The sequence below is a fragment of the Colletes latitarsis genome, chromosome 4 (genome assembly GCF_051014445.1).
Source record: "Colletes latitarsis isolate SP2378_abdomen chromosome 4, iyColLati1, whole genome shotgun sequence".
NCBI lineage: Eukaryota > Metazoa > Arthropoda > Insecta > Hymenoptera > Colletidae > Colletes > Colletes latitarsis.
This window is the reverse complement of record NC_135137.1, coordinates 40,825,867-40,845,361: the sequence shown is the minus strand read 5'-3', so window position 1 is coordinate 40,845,361 and position 19,495 is coordinate 40,825,867. Positions and strand designations below refer to the sequence as shown.

Here is a 19,495-nt window from a genome sequence, read left to right as displayed (position 1 = left end):
TGTAGCCGTGGGTGAGAACGAGAGGGCGCTATACGCGCGACCAAGATGGCGAACAGAATCGCTGCGCGTCTTCGCGATGCCCCGCGAGAGAAGGGGCGAGGTTCTCGTTATTTCGAGATTATCGGGGATTGCCTGCTTTTTGGAATCGTGCCGATCGTCTCGACTCGATATCGAGTCGGATTCCCAATATTGCGATACGTTACCAGAAAGAAATCTCACGAATCTTTGCCCGCGCGCAGGCGACCACGATAACGATAAACGAAAACTAGACGGTTATTGTTTTCTGGAACAGTTAATTAACATTTTTATATAACCTTTTTTTATATTTTTCAGCTAGGTACATACTTGGGCACCTCCAGTTCCAGCCACTCGTATCGTTACAGTGGAATTATTTGTATATGCAATAAGCGTAATCACACGTGGGATTGTATTACGCATTTTGAGATCTCCCCCGCGTCCGTTATAAAATTGTCAGATTGTACAGTCTGGTCGAATAATACGTGTCCGAGGATATTGAATAACCGCGTGGGAGTGCGGTAGACTAAGAATAGAGAGACAAGAAATGCAGAATCGCAGAATTTTGGGCCTCGGGTTTATCATTTTCGCGCTTACGTACATACGAATCTTGCCGGCCAGCTTACGAAGTACTCGAGACCAGAGAAAAGTCGGTCCGAGCGTTTATTTGTCGAAGCTCCTGGTAAGTGTTGCAGCCGAAACGACCGTGACGACGTCGATCAAAATCCCGAATTTTCGCACGTCCGGAGAATCGTCGACTTTTTTTCCCCCTCCCCTCGTCCGAGACGTGAAGTTTTGCGTCATCGAAAGCTGTTTACAACTTTTCGCGCTAAAGCGCGCTGCAGTTTTATTCGCGCCGTGACACGGATATTAAAATGCGGGCGACTACCGACGCCCGCTCGAAATTACGACATTCCGAGATGCTTGGAATTACAAATCGTTGACTTTATTTAAACGCGAGTGCGTATCGTCGTCGAACACGCAATAATTCTCTCGAAATAGGCACCGACTCGCGTGAAAACTTTAATAAATACAGGGTTTTCCAATAAGAGGAAGATGATCTGATAGGCATGATCTCACCGGTAACGAATGATGTTTGTTTCTAGATCGTCAACAGTTCGTGGATCGTTGAAATAATCAAGAGACTTGATATGGCCCCGCAAAGAAAGGTTTAACGGTGTCGAGTCGCAGAATTTTAATGGTCAGTCGATAGCTGCATCGTTGGAAATAATCTTATGATCGAGCTTCGAGAAAGTCATCCGTCAACGATCAGCGTCAAAGTCACAACGTATAGGATGGTCGAGTGGGCTTCGATTTGTTTACAGATGGCTGACAATCCGTGACAAATAGTTGCAGTATTTTTCTTGGTAGCATGTACCGCGTGGCACGTCGTAAAACGGGTTCGTCGAATCTGAACTTGTACCTCTGTCGAGAAGAAGGCAGGTGTTCTCGGAGGAATCCGCGGCTCTAGGGTGGAGCAAGAGGTGGTCGTACGTGATACGCGGTTGTACGCATAATAGGGGCCGGTATCTTGTCCTGTCCTCGCACTCATAACATCTATTTCCAGAGCGGACCAACGACTAAGTTTAGATCCGCTGTTCCATATACTCGAGCCATTCGCCCACTCGGGTCCACTCGCTTGAACAAAATCTGATAATCGAACAAATAAGTGATCCACGTCCGCGCCGTCGGCGTTTATAATCCCCTTCTTCTCTGCCCCGTACCGCCCACCATTTCGCTTTTAAAGACCGCTTAAGCGTTAGGAGCAACGGCGCGATGACGCGGAACGCATCGGCAATAAATGCAACGCAAACGTTGGTAATAAAAGTATGGCACCGAGAAGACGGGGGAAGATAACCACGGCTCGCGAATCACCACGCGATACTGTATTTAGGTCGGTCATGAGACTGCAGGATAAACACTTCACCGAGCTCGTGATTCTCAAACTTTTCGGTATTTGTTCGGGTTACGGACGAATCGAATGTATGCAATTAATTTTTCCTTTGTTTTTTAAACGGAATTTCTAACTTTCTGATGGCTGTTTACCTTTGCAAGAAGTGCTAGGAATGGCCACCATGGTTCCTAATGCAAGCCTGTAGTCGCCGCGTCATAGAGTTTCTCAATCTTTCAAATATTCCAGATATTTTGTTGGATTCGTTGGCAGCCTTATTGTATACGTCGACGAAGTGTTTCGACACTGGCAGTGGATGTTGAATAAACAAATATTTTCAAGTGGCCCAAAAGACAGAAATCCGGCGGACTTAATCCTGCGGAACGAGTAGGTCAGGCAACAGGTCCTGCTCGACCAAAATGTGATCGATGCGCCATCATTGTTAAACCGTATGCAAGGTCGAAGGTAGGAAAAAGATATATCCCGAGTCTGGACTAATAAGAAATCGAAGGAACGTTAGCCGAGGAAAACAATGGTCGCGAGAATAAAAGAATTGCAAAATGATAAGTCGAGGGAGTCACGATGTTGCCTCTGTGTTTTTTTCGGTTTCACGGGCTAAAAGTAACTCGTACTAAAAATATTTCGAGCATAAAGTGCGAGAAATTCTAGCGTCGCGATTCATTCGCGCGGTAAAGTATGCGTGACGTTAAGTGTCCTCCTCGGTCATGCATCAAACTTGGAATGCTATATCGCGTATCGCGTGGACGTGGACCAGAAGCAACCCTAAATTTTTTCTTTCGTAGATTCGAACGAGGATGCGACAGGGTCCATGTTTGCGATCTAGGATCGAATGACGCATGGTCGAAGGAATTTCTGCACACTGTGTGAATGGGAATGTGCACGATACGATCTGCAGCCACTTAGGAATCCGAATATGCCATTACGGTAACGTAAACCATTCGCAAATGGCTTTCTCTGGATTTTTTCTCTCTTGACCCGTGCGTGCTTGTTTCCGCGAAAAAATCAGATTTACGTAGCACCGCGAATTTGATTATTTGCCCACGGCCGTACCGTGCACCCTTCTCCGTAAATCACCATCGCAAAATTTCGATTCCGACGTATTGTTGTTTTCTTTCGGATTATTCCAGTCAGAATCTCCAATTTTCACGGTCGTTCTCGAACTCCGTATTCCTTTAATCTCGTCTCGTTCATTCCTCGAATCTTCAAGTACTCGGGAGTATATTTTGCATTGTCATAAGTCGGTAACAGTTCTTCTGCGGTCGTGTGTCGTTATAGGCGAGAATTGCAGGTGACGACAATCTCGTTTATCCGAATCGGACGTGCAACGGGGCCAGAGAGCGTCCGTGAATGCAAGAGAAAGAAAATAGAAGTGCGTTGAGGTTGCCCAGCGAGCTATAAGCAGTTTGATTGATTCTCGTATAACGTCGTAGCGATCCGTGGAACGATGGAAGTACGAGTGTTCGAGTCGTTAGGTATAGATTCTAATACGCAAAGATAGATTCAGCGGTGAGGGGCGATCGTGTATATTTAGAAAAGTGCCTTGGCTTGCCAGAACCGAGAGAGACTCGTATCTCGGCATCGCGTGCGAGATTTCTCCCCCGAGCTCTCGACTCCTCTCCCTTCTCGTCTTTTCTCGCACGACGCTCACCGTGAACATATTGTAACACTTTCCGCATGGGTGCCGAACGACTTTCTTTCTCCTCTTTCCTCCCCTTCCCCCCTCCCTCTGTTTCACTCCCCCGTTTATAAAGACGAATCGCGAAACGGTCCCGACGCTGGAAATCGCTGGGGAAACTAGATCCCCTAAAAATATAAACCCGAACGACTCGTTCTTAAAAATAATATCTGCGCAAAGATATATACGTTGCATGGCCTTTCTCGAGAAACGTTGCCTCCGTTTCTGCGTTTATTACGATATAAATTATCCGTCACGCGAAGTCGGGAAGATCCAGTTCGAGAGATAAAATTAAAATAATAATCAAATTGGAATGGAACGGGGGAATATTACGAGATGGCATGTAGCAGTTCCCTTAATTGTTACAGCTTATTTTCAAGAAATACGTAGACAAGTTGCACGAACGATAACATTTTTTGGGGGAAAGGGAAAGTCGGTTCCGGGAGTGGATGTGGTTTTCGTTGGTCAGACAAGAATCGCAGGAGACTTCGTCGAAGATATCGATACGGTGGGCTCGATCGGCGTTTTGAGTCCCGGCCAAAAATGTTTGACAGAAATTAGAATACCTCCGGACGTCGAGAGTCGCGATGAGTATCGTGACTTCTGAATTAAAGGCCGTTATGCACGAAACGATATCAACGACGACGTTGCTCAACGGCGAAAAAGTCAATTAGTCCTTCGAATTGCCGATGCGAACCGAAAAACTTATTTTCGTCGGGAACACTGGCCAAGACCCACTTTTTCTTCGCACGGTGTTCTATTTCCTACCGCAGCGAGCATCTTTCTACTTTTGCTCGACAATCAAGCTCGAGTGTCGAATCTTCCAGAAACGATTCCATTTTCTGGCGACAGATCATCCCTGTACCGCGCTCGAGTCAAAAGTTTAGTAATTTCAAATGGAAAAATGGACATTCTTTACCATTTTTATTAAGTACACGAGTTCGAGAGTGTATTCTGTACATTTGATTGAATAATTAATGATTCTATAGAATATTTTCGAATGTAGGTCGAACGAACACCGTAGAACGATTTTAGGTTTTTGACGTAGGAGTTCTTTTGATTCTAGAGTCCAGAATAGTTTCGACACGTACAGAAATAATTCCAATAAAATATGAGCGCGATCGGATAACGTGGAAACGTGCCTGCCTCACGGGCCTTTAATTTTTATTTGCGAAACTACGGTCAGACATCCGTAACTCGAACTATAATTCAACCACTTGGCATCCACAATTTGAATTTTGTATAAATTTATTGCTACAAGTAGAAACATAATTCGCCAATTTTTAACAGTCTGGACACTCAGAAAATTCATTTAGAATATTTTTTAATCATTTAGTGGCGACAGAATGTACATATCCATTATAATTTATAGCACTGTAAGGTCACCGGTATGTTTTTCAATGGGTATATGCAGCATTGACCTTTAAACGACCTTGAATTACACAAGTTTCAGTGAAAATACACATCTATCTTATTCTACCAGATGCTTAAAATGATCGTGGATCATTCTATTTACCGTTAACTTCCGTATATTTTCGACTACGATGAGCGAGTGGTTGTTTATAGTCTCGATAAGCTCTGGATCGATGATGGTATTAGTTTCATATCGTTTGATCTTGAGGGACGTGTAACGATAAACTATCTTAAGCACCTCTATAAGTTAAAGTTAATTGTAATAGGTACATTAATTTTTTATAAGCTGCATTATTGCTCGGAAAATAAAGATCCAATAGGTATTAATCATTATTAAATAACGTATCTGTGTTCATTTTAGTGTCACAGTCGGGACAATAATAGATTTTATGTTTCCACCGTACACTTCCATAACTTTTACGAACCCATAATGCACATTTTATGCACGAGGCCATTTTTTCCACGCGTTTTATTACGGAGGAAGCAATACCAGTCTTCTTTATTTAGAGAAACGATGACAGTTTATGATCGTGCTGGTACGATTTGGGGAACTTTCTGGTGTCGTGATTTAGGAAGCATGTTAACTTTTAGATAAATATCGCTTTAATCCTTATAATAATTGCAATATGGTAATATAAATAATTGTAATATCGTTGAGTCATCCACAGCACTGAGCAAGCTGACATTAACGCTGACGCGTTTCAGAAAAAGGCACGTAACATTGTCGCTAGGGATTCTAATTTCGATCCGAGGACGTCAACGTAAAATTCTTGCTCGCTGAGTTCTCTCATTGATCGACCCCGTCGTCTGGCTAATTTGGCCTCATGGGCAATTAATCTACTATAAAGTTTATTTTCTTCTCGGTTTCATTTTCGACACCTCCTGCCTTGGAACGTTCGCGATCGTTCAACAATACATCCTCTGCCCTACTTCTTCGTTCTTATCCGAAACGCTAATCACAACCCTGTCGCTCGGGACAATGTAAATAGATTCGTGAAACGCGACGAGAGAGAGAAAAGGAGCTATTTATGGTCGGAGGGCACTCGAGGGACATAGGGCTGCTCTTCAAGAGTCATCGGACACTTGGCAAAGTTTTTTCATAGTATTAACCCTGGAATTTTTGTCACCGTGCATCCATTCTACATTAACGCTATCTATAACGAGCGAATTTTCTATTAAAACTTAATATTCTGCATTTCAGGAGCAAAATTAAGGGATTGAAACATCGTCGATCTTCGAACCACGATGATTTTGTAAAGACGCATCCTAGGACAATCAACTTGGGTTCGTTTTAAAGCTCGAAGTCTATACTTACATCAGAGAGTAGAGACGACTCGAGAAATGCCCCGTGGCGTTATTCTCGCAGTCTAGTTTCAAGTTCATCAGGAGGGAATATCGCCGCGTCCCCACTAATTACAAGGTTTCAAGTTCAATAGCGACGGAAGTGCCAAAGCGGAAAGGGGTCGGAGCATCGGAGAACGCAACCGCAAGGGGTGGAACCGCCATTGTTGTTGGAGGCGAATGGTGGCGAAAGGGGGAGGCGTACGGTACGGTCAGGGATCGCGCAGGACACTCGTGTAGGCGCGCAGGACCGATCCTCGATCAACGTGGGTGGAGAAGGGGGGGAGTTCGCGGGTCTGATCGTGATTTGTCGGGGTGGTTGCGCAGGCGCAGACACAGCGGTCGCGGTCTGGAGGTGTCGCGGCGGTATTTCGTGCGGTTAGTTGGCGCGCGGGGCCCCGGTGACTGGGACGGCCAATACAGGCGCTCCGTATAAAAGGAGAGACAAGAAACAGGGCCGAACGAGCAGGATATAACTGTTTAAACGGAGTGACGACCACACAGTGACGACGACGAAGACGACCGAATATAAATTGTTAGTAATTTTTATTTAATTTTTACATTTTTTCTTGTTCGTTACGACTACGCGCGAATAAAAGTGCGCGGGAATCTCGTCGACGGGCCCGCGAGAGCTCGAGCAAATTCCGACTTACTCGCTGAATCGTTCCGCCTGCCGAGGTGTCAGGAATTCGGGAGACTAAACAGGATTTCAATCGCGACGACCATCGTATCTCTGATTTTCGATTAACCCGGCCTCTTTTGGATACTTAAGTAACCGCCTCAAGTAAGTCTCCCATGTTTGACACGCTGGATGTTTTAGCAAGGGTGCGTGCACGAGCGAGCGTGTGAGAGCGGACGGGGAAGTTCAGTGCGCCCGTTTCCCTTTTTGGTTCCCGCGTTTTTTCCTCTTACCGTCTCCCCCCCACCCCCTGGTTTCGTTCCTCGTCTACACGGTGAATCGCGTGTGCATCTGGTGCCAGCAGTGCTTCAAAGTGTTACGTTTCGTTCCGTTGGCGGGCACGCGACCAAGTGCAATCCCCTCTCGTATTCTTGGAGATCTTTGGACCAGGACGGTGCGTAACATTTTTCAATTTTCCGCCACGGATCGCAACCACGACTTCTGCGCGCGTCGCGCGACGCAGTTTCGTCTTGCGAGCTCCAGCGCGATCGAGACCTCTCGAACGGAAGTAGCGACGACGGGGCAGCGCGAGTGCTATCGATCGAGGATAATCGCCGCTTCGATCGATCCGATTACTCGATGTTTGTGATAAGATTTTTATAGAATTCCTTTTTAACTCTTAAACTTGCATAGCGGAGCATTGAAATCTCCAGAAATATGCTATCGAGAAAAAGCAGCGATTTCCATGTATAATTGTCTCCATTTTACGCGGTTGGTTGAACAATTGATCCTAGTATTAAGTATCTAGTCACTGGGGTGACCGATTAAGGGTTAATTAGAATATGTAGCTCGTGTACTCGATGATCGATACGATGACCTTGACACGCGTGAGCGTTTAAGGACAATGCCGTGGAAGATAGGGGTAGCGAACGATTCGAAAAGGCCGACGAGCGGCAGCGATTTCTTTCGTGGATCGTTGTACACGATCGGCGGCTCCGTGACAAATCGCCACGAGTCTCGTCGCGTCCAACCACCAAGAACTATTCGTAGACTACTATCTAGGTATCTAGGCTCGAAGTCCACTTATTTATAGAAATACGTAACGTGAGGAGGAGAGAACGGGTCGTCGTTCCACTGGTCGTTTCGATCATTTTCCCCGAGCACGTTTTCTTCCGTTTTGTCCGTCTGTCCTCTCGTGTCTTCTCCGACTAGCTCATCCATCATTCGGTTCCTCGCCTCTTCTGGCGTTTCGTCCGATTAACCCCCGTTGCTTAGTCTGCTCGTCCGACGATTCATCGTATCCACCATTTTGTCCCCGTTGTTCCGTCTCGTCGCTGAACGTTTCCAGCGTTCGTCGACGCGCGGTTTCCTCTTGAAAAGGTAAATGGGAAATCCCGATTATTCGACACGATATGTCAAAAATTCTTGACCGATCTTTCACTCGGAGCGCTCAAGTTTGCGTTATTTATAGACCTCATGGTCAGCCAACCAGAAAATTACACCTGTTGATCGTCGAAGATTGTCGAAATTAGCACGGGATGAGTAATTTATTGTTTTTGGACGTTGTTTGTCACCGTCGAATCATTCCGTTCAATATATCGCTCGTCTTTTTTTAACCCTGTCGATGCCAGCCGCCCGAACCTCGGTTAAAAAAAGCTCGATTAGTCATATTTCTCGAAACGGGTCTAAAGATCTCTGTGACATTGTCCTTTCTCTCGATCGAAATTAATTATAGAGTAAGTTTCGTTGGACTAGAGAAATTAGATTTATTACCCTGTGACCGTCACCCTACTCGTTTCTATTTTTCACTTCTATTCACCTTGCGTTTCACCTATTGCTAGGTATGCAAAGTAATACGAAAGGAATGACTCTGTGTAATTTCATATTTCTTTATATAGATAAAATATTGTAGTATCACTGTTATGTTCGGTGAAGAATACATTCGTTTTTGTAGGTATATAAAAAATAATATTGATGGAAGAGCAGATAAATACCGGAAACGGATAAACGTCGACGAAACGCCATTGTATGTAGAACGATCAGAGTAAACAGACATACTTAACCCTAATCCAACCGGGATGCGACTTGGGGTCGCATACCAAGTTTGATATAAATAAATATATACCAATGATATTTTAGGTACTATTAATTTATGAAATACATTTATTACCAAGTTATAAAATATCATTAGAATATTTACAGACCCTACAGTCGGTCGAACTTGGTATGCGACACAGTGACATTCCCGTAGGTCCAAGATTAGGGTCGATATTCCCCGTGCAATTTATTTAATTAGAAATGCTCATTCTTACTTATTCTTACAGATATTTAACCGTGGATCGTACGCCCGAATACTCTAAAATAATTATTGCATTACGAAATAGCCAGCAGTGCGACATAGTATCGGGAAAAGTCGTTGAAAGCAGTGGGGCTGGCACGGTCGTTGAGGATGAAAAGACTTTCCTCGTTTTCGTGAATAAATCGGGCACGTCGATATAGGATTTCGGTGGCGTCGACTCGTGTTAGCGTGGCTTTGAGTCAGTCTACGGAAATAGCCGTTGCGACGGGTGTGATGCCGTGAAAATAGTAGTATAGACAGGAGAAGAGTGCGCCGGAACGCATGCCTCGACCAATAATTATAACTTCTAGGTCGGATATAGTGCGCTCGGTAAGTTTATCTCGGTATTAGCCTCTACGATGACCTAATATTCTTCTCGTTGCTGCAATACGAGACGTGAATCACTCCCTCGTGACGGACCCACGCCGTTGAATTATATCTCACAGATTTTCTTGGCCCTACGTCCTTAGCTTCCGTCGATTTCGGATGTCGTTGAAACGACCAAAATGTCGCTTTGAGTAATCGTTGGCCGTTCTGTCATTGCGTTCGTACATCGACTGCCACGCCTGTTTTCTATCTCTAGGCACGCTCTCGGCAATTGACCAAATCTCAACGCGACGAAGAGAAATTTGTCGACAGGAAGAACCCTTCGGTGCAATCGAAACCAGAAACAATTAATATGTAGTAGCAAGGGCGGTCACATTGCGCGATTAAGGGTTAAAGCATTGTAGCTCTACGCGATGACCATGGCAGTCAACTTGTTAACACGTGTTGCAATATTGTTTACAATGGAAGCAACCTAACAGAAATTAGAAATGCCGTAGAATAGTGTTTGAATCATCTAACATTGTTTCAATTTGAACAAATGTCGAGGACATCTTTAGATATAGAGAATTGTCGTGGCAGCGAACGTGTTAAAGGATGTTGTATAGTCCTTTGTATAGTAATTGCAATGAAAGATGCGTGCACGATTAGGTTTCGACCAACGCCACGACACCGTTTCGCAGACGATATTTTCGTCTCGTCATTGCTACATGGTACTTCGTTCGTTCCATTCCTTTTATAACCGCATCTACATTGTGCCACTTGTTATTAGGTCAACTTGTCATCGAATACGTTACATCGCGGGAAGACAATAAAATTAGGTATGCCAAGTCGTAACTATCGTTTCTATACACCGTCCCGAGAACATTGCGACTGTACACGACGAAACTGGCGCGAAACACCTGTTGGTTCATTAATTTCGACGATGATACTCGAAAGCAGTGTCCCTTCACTCGATTTAAAAATCGTTCTCCTCTGTCGAATGGCCTCGAATTTCTTATGATACATTAGTGTATTCCTCCCTGTCAGAAATGACGAACGATCGAAGTTTTCACTACTTATTTTTAGATACATCAGGAGTTTTTAAAAAAACAGTAGGATATAGACATCTCCATAAGTCGTTCGTAATATTTAAACAAGAAGTTTGGTTTTGGTTGTACTCGGTATAACAACCGACTATTTTTATGACGGTCAACCGCGATCTTCGATCTAGGTGATTGCCAAAGTTTCCATTGAATCGAAACGCGGCCATCGTTAACTTCGTCGATCGATTTGGACTTTGAGGACACGACAACCATTATATTGTTTCGATCGAAAACGTCTCGTAGTACGGTGATTCCAAATCCCCAATTTTTAATTATTTTACCACGTAATCGTTGCAGTTAAAAAGCAGACGATGAAACGCAAAAATACGAATGTAAATTATTCGGATTATTTAGGTCGTCGTACGGGTACCTTGTTCGAACGTCCCTTTCGATCTTCGGTCATTCCCTTCTTGACTTGGCACATGCTGGTACGTCCTGTCAAAAGTGTATCTCGAACAAAGAGCAAGGAACTTGCTGTTCGGAAAGGTCGGACGAAAATGGAGGTCGTTCACCCTGATCGTTTTCCGATACAAAGTTGTCTCCGTCGAACAAACATTGACCGTTTCAAATATTCTTTTTGAATTGTACTTAAAACGTTCTTGCATTTTGACGTGCCATTGTAATCCTCGTTTTCTCTCGAAATCGATCACCAATTTTTCTTCTTTCGTTTACCATTATCTGTTAGAGTTTGTACAGAATGTTCCAAACTAACGATTCATAAAAACACACAGAGGCTGTATTATACCCAATTTATCAAGAGGCGATTCTACGTAGAAACAACAATGAAAATTATGTTCGATGTCTTTTTGTGATGCAAGAGAATCGATCAGAGAAATATTTAATGCGAGTGGGCAAGGTTCAGCCAAGCTGCCTTGTTTTCCAACCCAATTTCAAATTCGGTAGCCAACTCGCGAACGAGACGGGCGTCGTAATGAATAATATTTGATCTAATTAGATGGGAATCGGTCGGGCAAAGTTAACGAAATCGGACGAAAATGAAAATGAAACGGATGGGGAGGGATAGAATGAGAACGGTTGTTACGAAGCACAGCAATCTCGAGAATGTTTCGGGGCTCGTTGCCAAGTCTTACCGTGACGTTGTAACACTTCGTCCGTTCGTTCTGCTTTGCGTTTCTCCGACCCCATCAGACGCTGGCGTTTGCTCATTTTCGCCCCAACTATTGGCATTTTTGTTCGCTGACGAGAACGTCGTAACACCACTGTACATTTCCAATTGCAGTCGTTGGACTTTGCCTTTACAGAGACTAAGAAAATTCCATTCGCATTACAGGACCAACCCCTAAAGATATTTATTTCATTGTATAATTCAAATTGCAAAGTTTATTCAACGAGTAACAAATGGACACTCATGTTTTATTCGTTACTGGAATTTTAAGTTTTGATTAATGGTATCCTTTACTCGTTTTAAAGTTTTGTCCCTCTGTTATTCCAGGTATGTGCTCAGTGCCCAAGCATGAACTCGATAAGTAGGAAGTACGCGTCTGCAGGAAGTTGACGTTGGGAAAGTCTTTCCTACCCTTTCGAAACGTCCGTTCGATTCGCGAGTTGTATCGCGACCTAAATGTCTGCGTTTCCACGATAGATGCCAAACATAATAACCGATTACCAAGATAACTGGTCCACCTATTTTCGAGCCAAGAGTCGCATTAATAATAGAGGTGTTACGTCATTGTTCGGCCTTGGACGTCTTGGAAAATATGTTTGGAGTCACGGATTCCACGAAAATTCGCCGTTCGCCACGGTCAATCTCCATCCGCTGATTGTTTTTCACAGCTTCGAGTCATTCTTCTCCTATTTTAATCGGTCGATTCACCTGCCATCGGAAATCGGTATCAACCGTGGTCGAAATTCGATTTTCAACGATCGAAAATCGTTCCCCGAGATCGAGAATGAAAGACACTAGAACTTAATGTGTATGAGTCGATACAAGCCACGACTAACTTATTGAATTTACCTTTAGATTAATAGTAGACCAATCACTAACATAACGATTCGCGTTGTTCTAAGTAATACTCGAATAATTGAATATAGTAGGAACGTAAAGATTACGGCGAGGACAAGGAGCTTCTCGTCGAATTACATAAAGATCTATTTTGAATTTGTTAGCCGCGATATATCATTTCTTGAATTTGAATGTAACGCGTGAAATATTATAATTTGGCTCGCGTTACCTGCGATTTTGAAACTGGAGACTCTCCTCGAATCTTGTTCCCCGTCCGACTTCTTAATCTCTCGGGCGATTAATCTTGCATTTCAACGGTTACGCGGCGTTGCTAACGACTAGAAAAGTTAGCCGACCGTAAGCTTGGAAAATCCAACAAAAACAGATACACGAAATCCCCGACAGTCGCGTACGATGTTGTGAACTCTCGGTAATCCGATATTATTATGCAACGCGCGACAGAATGTTTTCTTCTAGTGCAACACTGCCATACCAATTTATTTATTGCGAACAGGATAATACCACCTGTCAGCTATCAAGCTTATTTTCTGAATATAATTATTTGTATTTCATTGCATGGTATCGATATCAGTTCCATCGGTAATATTTGAAGGAAACGATTGTTAATTAATCAGGTGTAAGGAGGACACTATCGACAGGAGGGAGCACACGAAAGGTTGGATGGTGCCGCGGGTCGGCGCCGTTTGAACCGTTCCTGAGGAGGTCGTCCAGATTTTTCTTCGACCGTGACAGCGAAGAGAGCAGCCGCGTGCAGAGTTTTCGATCTCGAAGGTAGAAGGGTGGCGTGCCACCCCGAGGAAGTTTGCGGTAAAGGGAGGTGCGAAGGCGACCCGTCACCATGGGGGTCGCCGACGATTTCGCGCCAAGCTTCACCCAGAAGCCGCAGCTTAGGCAGGAGGACGACGGGAACCGGTTGATCTTCGAGTGTCAGCTGGTCAGCGCGCCGAAACCGGATATATCATGGTTTCGAGGCGAGACGGAGCTAAGTCCGGACGACAGGACCAACTTCCGGATGCAGAGCATCGGGACGAACAAGTTCCTGGTCGTTCTGGAGCTCGACGATGTCATCGAGACCGACGCTGGCCTCTACAAGGTCAAGGCCAAGAACAAGATGGGCGAGGTCGCGGCTTCGATTAACCTTAATTTCAGTCGTGAGTAGAGCCTTTGTCTATCGGTGCCACTCGACCTTACATTAGGCTCGTCACTCGAATCCTGACTCTCCTAAGAGCTTACGCCATCTTTGTTACGAATACAATTCAATATTTTTTTTTTTTATAATGTAGATATATTTCATTTTAAGGGTTTGACTCCCCTTATAAGGAGGTTTTCGACTATCGTTACGAGCCTAAATGATAAACCCAGTGTTTTACATCTCACCCGTGTTTAATCGAAATTTCCGAATTGAAATAAAATTTGTTTTACAGCCGTCGACGAGCCTAGGGAAAAGTAAGTCCGCCGATCTTACGGTTTTTGAACGACGAGATCGTTTGTCGCTTCTCTAGGCTCTATCTTTTAATTCTCGCTGATTTGTTTTTATTCCTAATGCTTCTTACAATTTAATTTCTTGCGCGTTTTACCATTCATTTGCCTCGCTTATTATGCTGTCTTTTTTGTGTGTGATTTTAGCTGCGGAGGAATCCATTAGAAGTGGGTGAGTGTTCCGGCTTGCTCTTCGCGAGCGTGTGTTTTTGTTTCTTGATGGATTTTTAGTTTATACACACTAACCGTCGTCCGTCGAAGATCACTGTGCCAGTGGTTCCCAACCCTTTATTGCACGGATCCCTTTCCGATGGAAATGAAAACTTAGATCTCTCTATAGGACGAGGATAATCTTAGGATCATCAGAATCCTCTAAGGCTGTTTTAGTTTCACTTCTAGCAAATGTTTCGTTCCAAGACCAACTTGTCAGCGACTTGGTTAAGAAAGCTTGTAATTACTCTATGTGTATGAGACGCAATAGCTATCGTATAATGTCGCGAATCAGGTAGATTAAGAACCACCGATCTATTGGTATCGAACAAACGATCTAACGAACGATCGAGTCGCAACGAACGGTTTCGTTGATAATGTTTAGGTGCACATCAAATGCGGTTGAGTAAAAATAACCGTCGCGGAATGCTCGCTATTTTTGGGTGCGTTCACGTGCGCTGGCGCGCGCGCGAGCACGTCCGATAAGAGAAACCCAACAGCTATGGCTCTTCTAGCTGACCGATCGCTCAATTTTCTTCTTCTGCCCACGCATAAGGGGCTGACTGGTCGACGTGAAAATAGAATCGAGAAGCCCTCTCCTTCTCTATTTTCATTCTCGTTCCTTTAACCGGCGACATTTGTTCCGGGAACGGATTTATAATTATCCGACGACGTTTCTTGCACGAATATTTCCATTCAAACGTGCCTCGTAGATTCCACGATATTTTTCTAAACTTCGCGTTCCTTTCGGATGGAATCGATCGGTTCGAAACCCGTTGAAAGCTTTCGCGAACCGGTTGTTTGTTTTTCGACGGTGATTCTCTCGAATCTCGCGGATAAATAGAAATTGGGTCGAAAGTTGCTTCTCCGGGGCATGACGAGGCGCTCGACGAGACGCGTTATATTTTCGGATCGGATCGACAGACATGATTCCCTAGAATTTCTAAAAGTAACGCGAGCGTTTAACGCGAAACGTACGCGAATATTAGGCCCCCGGCTTGGCTCGAGCGAACGTTCCGTGGAAAAAAGCAAAAAAAAAAAATGACGAGGACGAATGGAATTTTTCCGTCGGTCCGTCTGAAACCTAATCGACCGATCGACTATAGCGTGGAAGTCGGAGGAAACAGCTGCAGCCTACTTCTTCGCTAAAGTTAGTTGCCTGACGTCTGCTACCGCACTTTCCTCTCGCGCGAACTTATTGCTTTTACGATCGGGCTCCATTTCTTTATTTTTTCACGTCGTGGAAGGTCGCTCTATTCGCAACTAATTAATTTCTAACGCCTTCTCTATCGTCTGTTTATTTAGAAAAGACCTTCGCTCTTTGCTAGTTTTTAACACTGTCATTTATATCGAATTTATAATCATTCTTGACGATATATACAGGCTGTGGGTGGGAGGAGCGACTCAACCCGGCACAGGGTGGTTCCACGTGCAAAAACAAACAAAAAAGAAAGAATAACATTTTCTCGTTCCAGCCTTCGTTTTCGAGATAATTTGAAAAGTCGGATACAAGTGATATGACATATGATCGGCTGACGCCGTCTGACCAGTAATCTATTTTTCTACTTGCGTCGAGTTACATTCGCAACGTCGATTTTCTCGAGAACGAGGCCTCGAACGAAAAAACTTTACTCTTTCTTTTCTACTCAGTTTTCAATGTAGAATCACCCTCTACCCACCCACTCCGCCCCACCCTCTATAAATAGCATTATTAAAAAATAACAAAGATACAAGGTTTGTTCATTCTCTTCAAACAGTGTTGTACTTCGATTTGCGTTTAAAAATTCGGGCAGAAAATTCTGTCTCGTAGAATGGCGTCGTCGACGACGCAACAGTTTCCAGGAAATCCCTGTCCGAAACGTCTTGAATGAAAGGAGGGTGTTGAACCCGACTTTTAAAGTGGCTCTTATTAGTCTGTAAAACGAGCAATCGTTCTCTTCCTGCTAGGTAACAACGAGGCCACAGTTGATATCGCTCGTTCGTAGACAGTGCTGTCTAAGCAAAACAAAAGTTATTCCTGGCATCGGGCTCTGTGAAAATCACAGTGGATCCACTGGCGGAGTCGCCGAGCGTAGAAAATGGTTTCTCCGCGTTGCCAAATCTTGTCGCGGTTTTGTATCTCGTGGACAGATACTCCGATGTGTAACGACAATAGTAACCGAGACGCGACACGAAACATCCTTGTGCACAAGACGTTTTTGGCGTACGATCGATCGTGCACCGGTACTTTACGATCGCATAAAAATTTCGTTGCGTCTGACCCAGAGCCGACCTATTCCACTGGCCAGGTGGCCGGTATCTAACATTGCACGATCGTTTGTTTTAGGTGCAATAAACATGACAAAGTTTTGTTAACACTAAATTATAGATGGGTGTGCCCGCGTGATAATTCACGTTCAAAGGTTTCTCGATAATCCTATTTAAACGTTTCGATTACACGTTTGCAGACAAATCGACGGCATCGCGCCAACTTTCGCGAAAAAGCCTGCTATCAGACAAGAAGACGATGGTAAACGACTACTTTTCGAATGTCGCATCACAGCCGATCCCACGCCAAAAGTTACGTGGTTTCACGATGGAAATATGGTCAAAGACTCATCGAGGCATAAGGTTAGCCAACTCGTATCGATTACAGTCTTTGTTCGTCCACTATGTTGCGAAGGACCTTACACAAAATCTGTTTGTTTGCGTAACGAGACGTCGCGTTACAAAGTAACGACGTTAAATACTGCCAATTCTACGTAGAACTCGGTTTATTCAGCTTCCAAGTTCGATTTAGTTTCTGCGGATACGCAAAGTTTGAAGGAAATTCATATTTAGGGAGAGGGTCGATTTTGAGCAAGGTCAAGTCGTACTATGGTTACCTCGATATTTGCAACGCCTAAATTCTGAAACAATTTTAGCTAACCGTCGACAAAGATGGCCACTCGTACTTCGCGACTTTGGAAATAAAAAATGTGACCGTCGAGGATGCTGGTAAATACAAGGTCACCGCGAAGAACGAGCTCGGCGAGTCTAACGCCACCATTTCCTTAAACTTCGACAGTAAGTGTCACATAAAATTCGCAAAAATGATCTGTCGCTACCTGTGTATTCGATTACCGGTGATAACGCAGTTTACATTTGTTTGCTCACGCTTAATTTTCTTATAACAGCGTTCGAACGATCTTTTTCTCGATGTTTACGCGTATATATGTTTTATTTTTTAATGCATACTTATTCGAATGATTATCCAATTGAAATAAACTTGAAGTATCGAATGCACAAAGTGCATTCCGAAACAAATGTAAACAGATCATCCGGCTTCCATCTTTCATTCTTTTTTTTTCTTTGCATCTACTCATTCGGGATGTATATCGATGATCCTATCTACAACTCTACTTTGATCTCAACGTCCACCCCACTTTCTTGTCACGTCTAATTCGTCACCACGCTGTTTTATTATTTATTTTTTCCGTTCGTCCCGCCTTGTTTATTCTGTTATTTTTTTTTCCTAGTTACTTTCTCTCTTCCATTCTCTATTTTTTCATCCGTACGTATGTTTATTTTTTAATGGTTTATCTCGGTCGAGCAATGAGCACGTATCGATTGTCTGCTCGACGGAGCGACGATATACAGCCCGGTTGAACCGTTGTTGATCGACTAAAAAGGAACAAGAGGACCGTTCGTGAGAGAGCGTATACTGCAGAATCAGAGTCTAATTTAATGTCTGTAACGAAATGCTGCTTGAATCGCGTATTAATTTCGATTGGCATTCCACGCACCCGATCGTCTTCATTTCGATACCAAAATCGGCGCAACGATTAATAACGCATAATAATTGGATCGGTGCACGGAATGCGAATCGGCCTCGCGCTGACGCTTCGTTAGGTTGCTATAATCACGAACATTTTTTTATATTTTCATTCGCGGGAGCCATATGTTTGCCGTGTGGATCATCGACATGTCCGCCATCGCGATCATGCAATTATTAATCGAGAGTCATAATAAAAAACAAAACGCACAAGCGCGCGCACACGCACATGTTTTTCACACGCTCACCTCACACGTTTAGATGTGTTTCTTTCAATTTAGCGATTAATCGTTTACTTTACTAAATGAGACTCGATCTCGTAACCGAAACAATTAGTAGACTGTTCTTTGATTACTCGTTTAACGTGTTTAACCAACTGTTGCGTTCGTTGAGGATTTTCGTGGAGTGGTAAATGTACCGTGAGCTTTGTCGTAGACGATCTAAGAAACTTAACAGTAATTAATTCACCGTACTCCTGGAATCTCTACTTTGGCGGCTCGAGAAATAGGTAATTCTTGAACGAATGCAAAACCAAGAAATTCTATTTTTTCGCTCGACAAAGTAGAATCTTGAGATTCCTCGTGCGTCGAACTCTCTCGTACACATCGATCTGCGTCAATTATCCGGGCACCGATCGCGATAGGGAAGAGAAAGAACGAAGGTGAAACGCGTACCTTGCGAACGAATAAAACAATGTCGATGAAAGCAACCTAAGTTACGAGATGTCGGCCTGGCAGGCGGATGTCGGACGATTTACCGTTGATCGTACTTTTTTGTAAATCCGTTCGTACGGAAATAGAAGTAAGGTACAGTTCCGGTAATGCAGCGAGGATGGGGTGTGTGCAGCGTAAAAAAAAAAATCGAATCGATACGTAGCTCTGACCTTGGATCGAAGGGCTTAAACCTTCCGCAACCAGGTTGAAGATATCGTCGACGATCGAAGTCGACACGATGCGCGTTAAACGAGACACGATAAGGATGCGAAGGGATTAAGCGTAACGAAAAGATAATGTAAAGGGATGTCGACACGTAGATTCGTTTGTGTCAACGTAGGCGACGAGGCGCCCGTACCCGACGACGGTATTAAACCGACCTTCACCGAACGACCGGTAATAAGGCAATCCGACGACGGTAACACCATCACCTTCGAATGCCGATTAGTCGGCGATCCGAAACCGAGTGTCAAGTGGTAAGGATTTCGTGTTCCAGTGCACGCGGAAGTACGCCAACACGCGGCCCTTTTTAGTGCCCCTTCGTAGCTCTCCACACACGCATGTCTCAGCGAACATAACGAAAGGATCGATAGC

At 44.1% G+C, this 19,495-nt stretch overlaps 1 protein-coding gene across 46 annotated transcripts in view; it reads left to right on the top strand.

Moving 5' to 3' along the window:
• The first annotated feature begins 6,730 nt into the window (after positions 1 to 6,730).
• Positions 6,731 to 19,495, top strand: part of Bent (projectin protein bent) — a 69,129-nt gene continuing 56,364 nt past the window's right edge. For 42 of the 46 annotated variants that reach the window (XM_076763655.1, XM_076763613.1, XM_076763648.1 and 39 more), the window contains exons 1-6: positions 6,731 to 7,140; positions 13,321 to 13,857; positions 14,131 to 14,152; positions 16,843 to 17,005; positions 17,299 to 17,440; positions 19,242 to 19,377. In XM_076763655.1, the coding sequence (XP_076619770.1) occupies positions 13,545 to 13,857; positions 14,131 to 14,152; positions 16,843 to 17,005; positions 17,299 to 17,440; positions 19,242 to 19,377 (776 nt within the window). In that variant the 5' untranslated portion in view covers positions 6,731 to 7,140; positions 13,321 to 13,544. The remainder of the gene's footprint in view (positions 7,141 to 13,320; positions 13,858 to 14,130; positions 14,153 to 16,842; positions 17,006 to 17,298; positions 17,441 to 19,241; positions 19,378 to 19,495) is intronic. The other 4 variants (XM_076763653.1, XM_076763606.1, XM_076763651.1 and 1 more) reach the window with 4 other exon arrangements.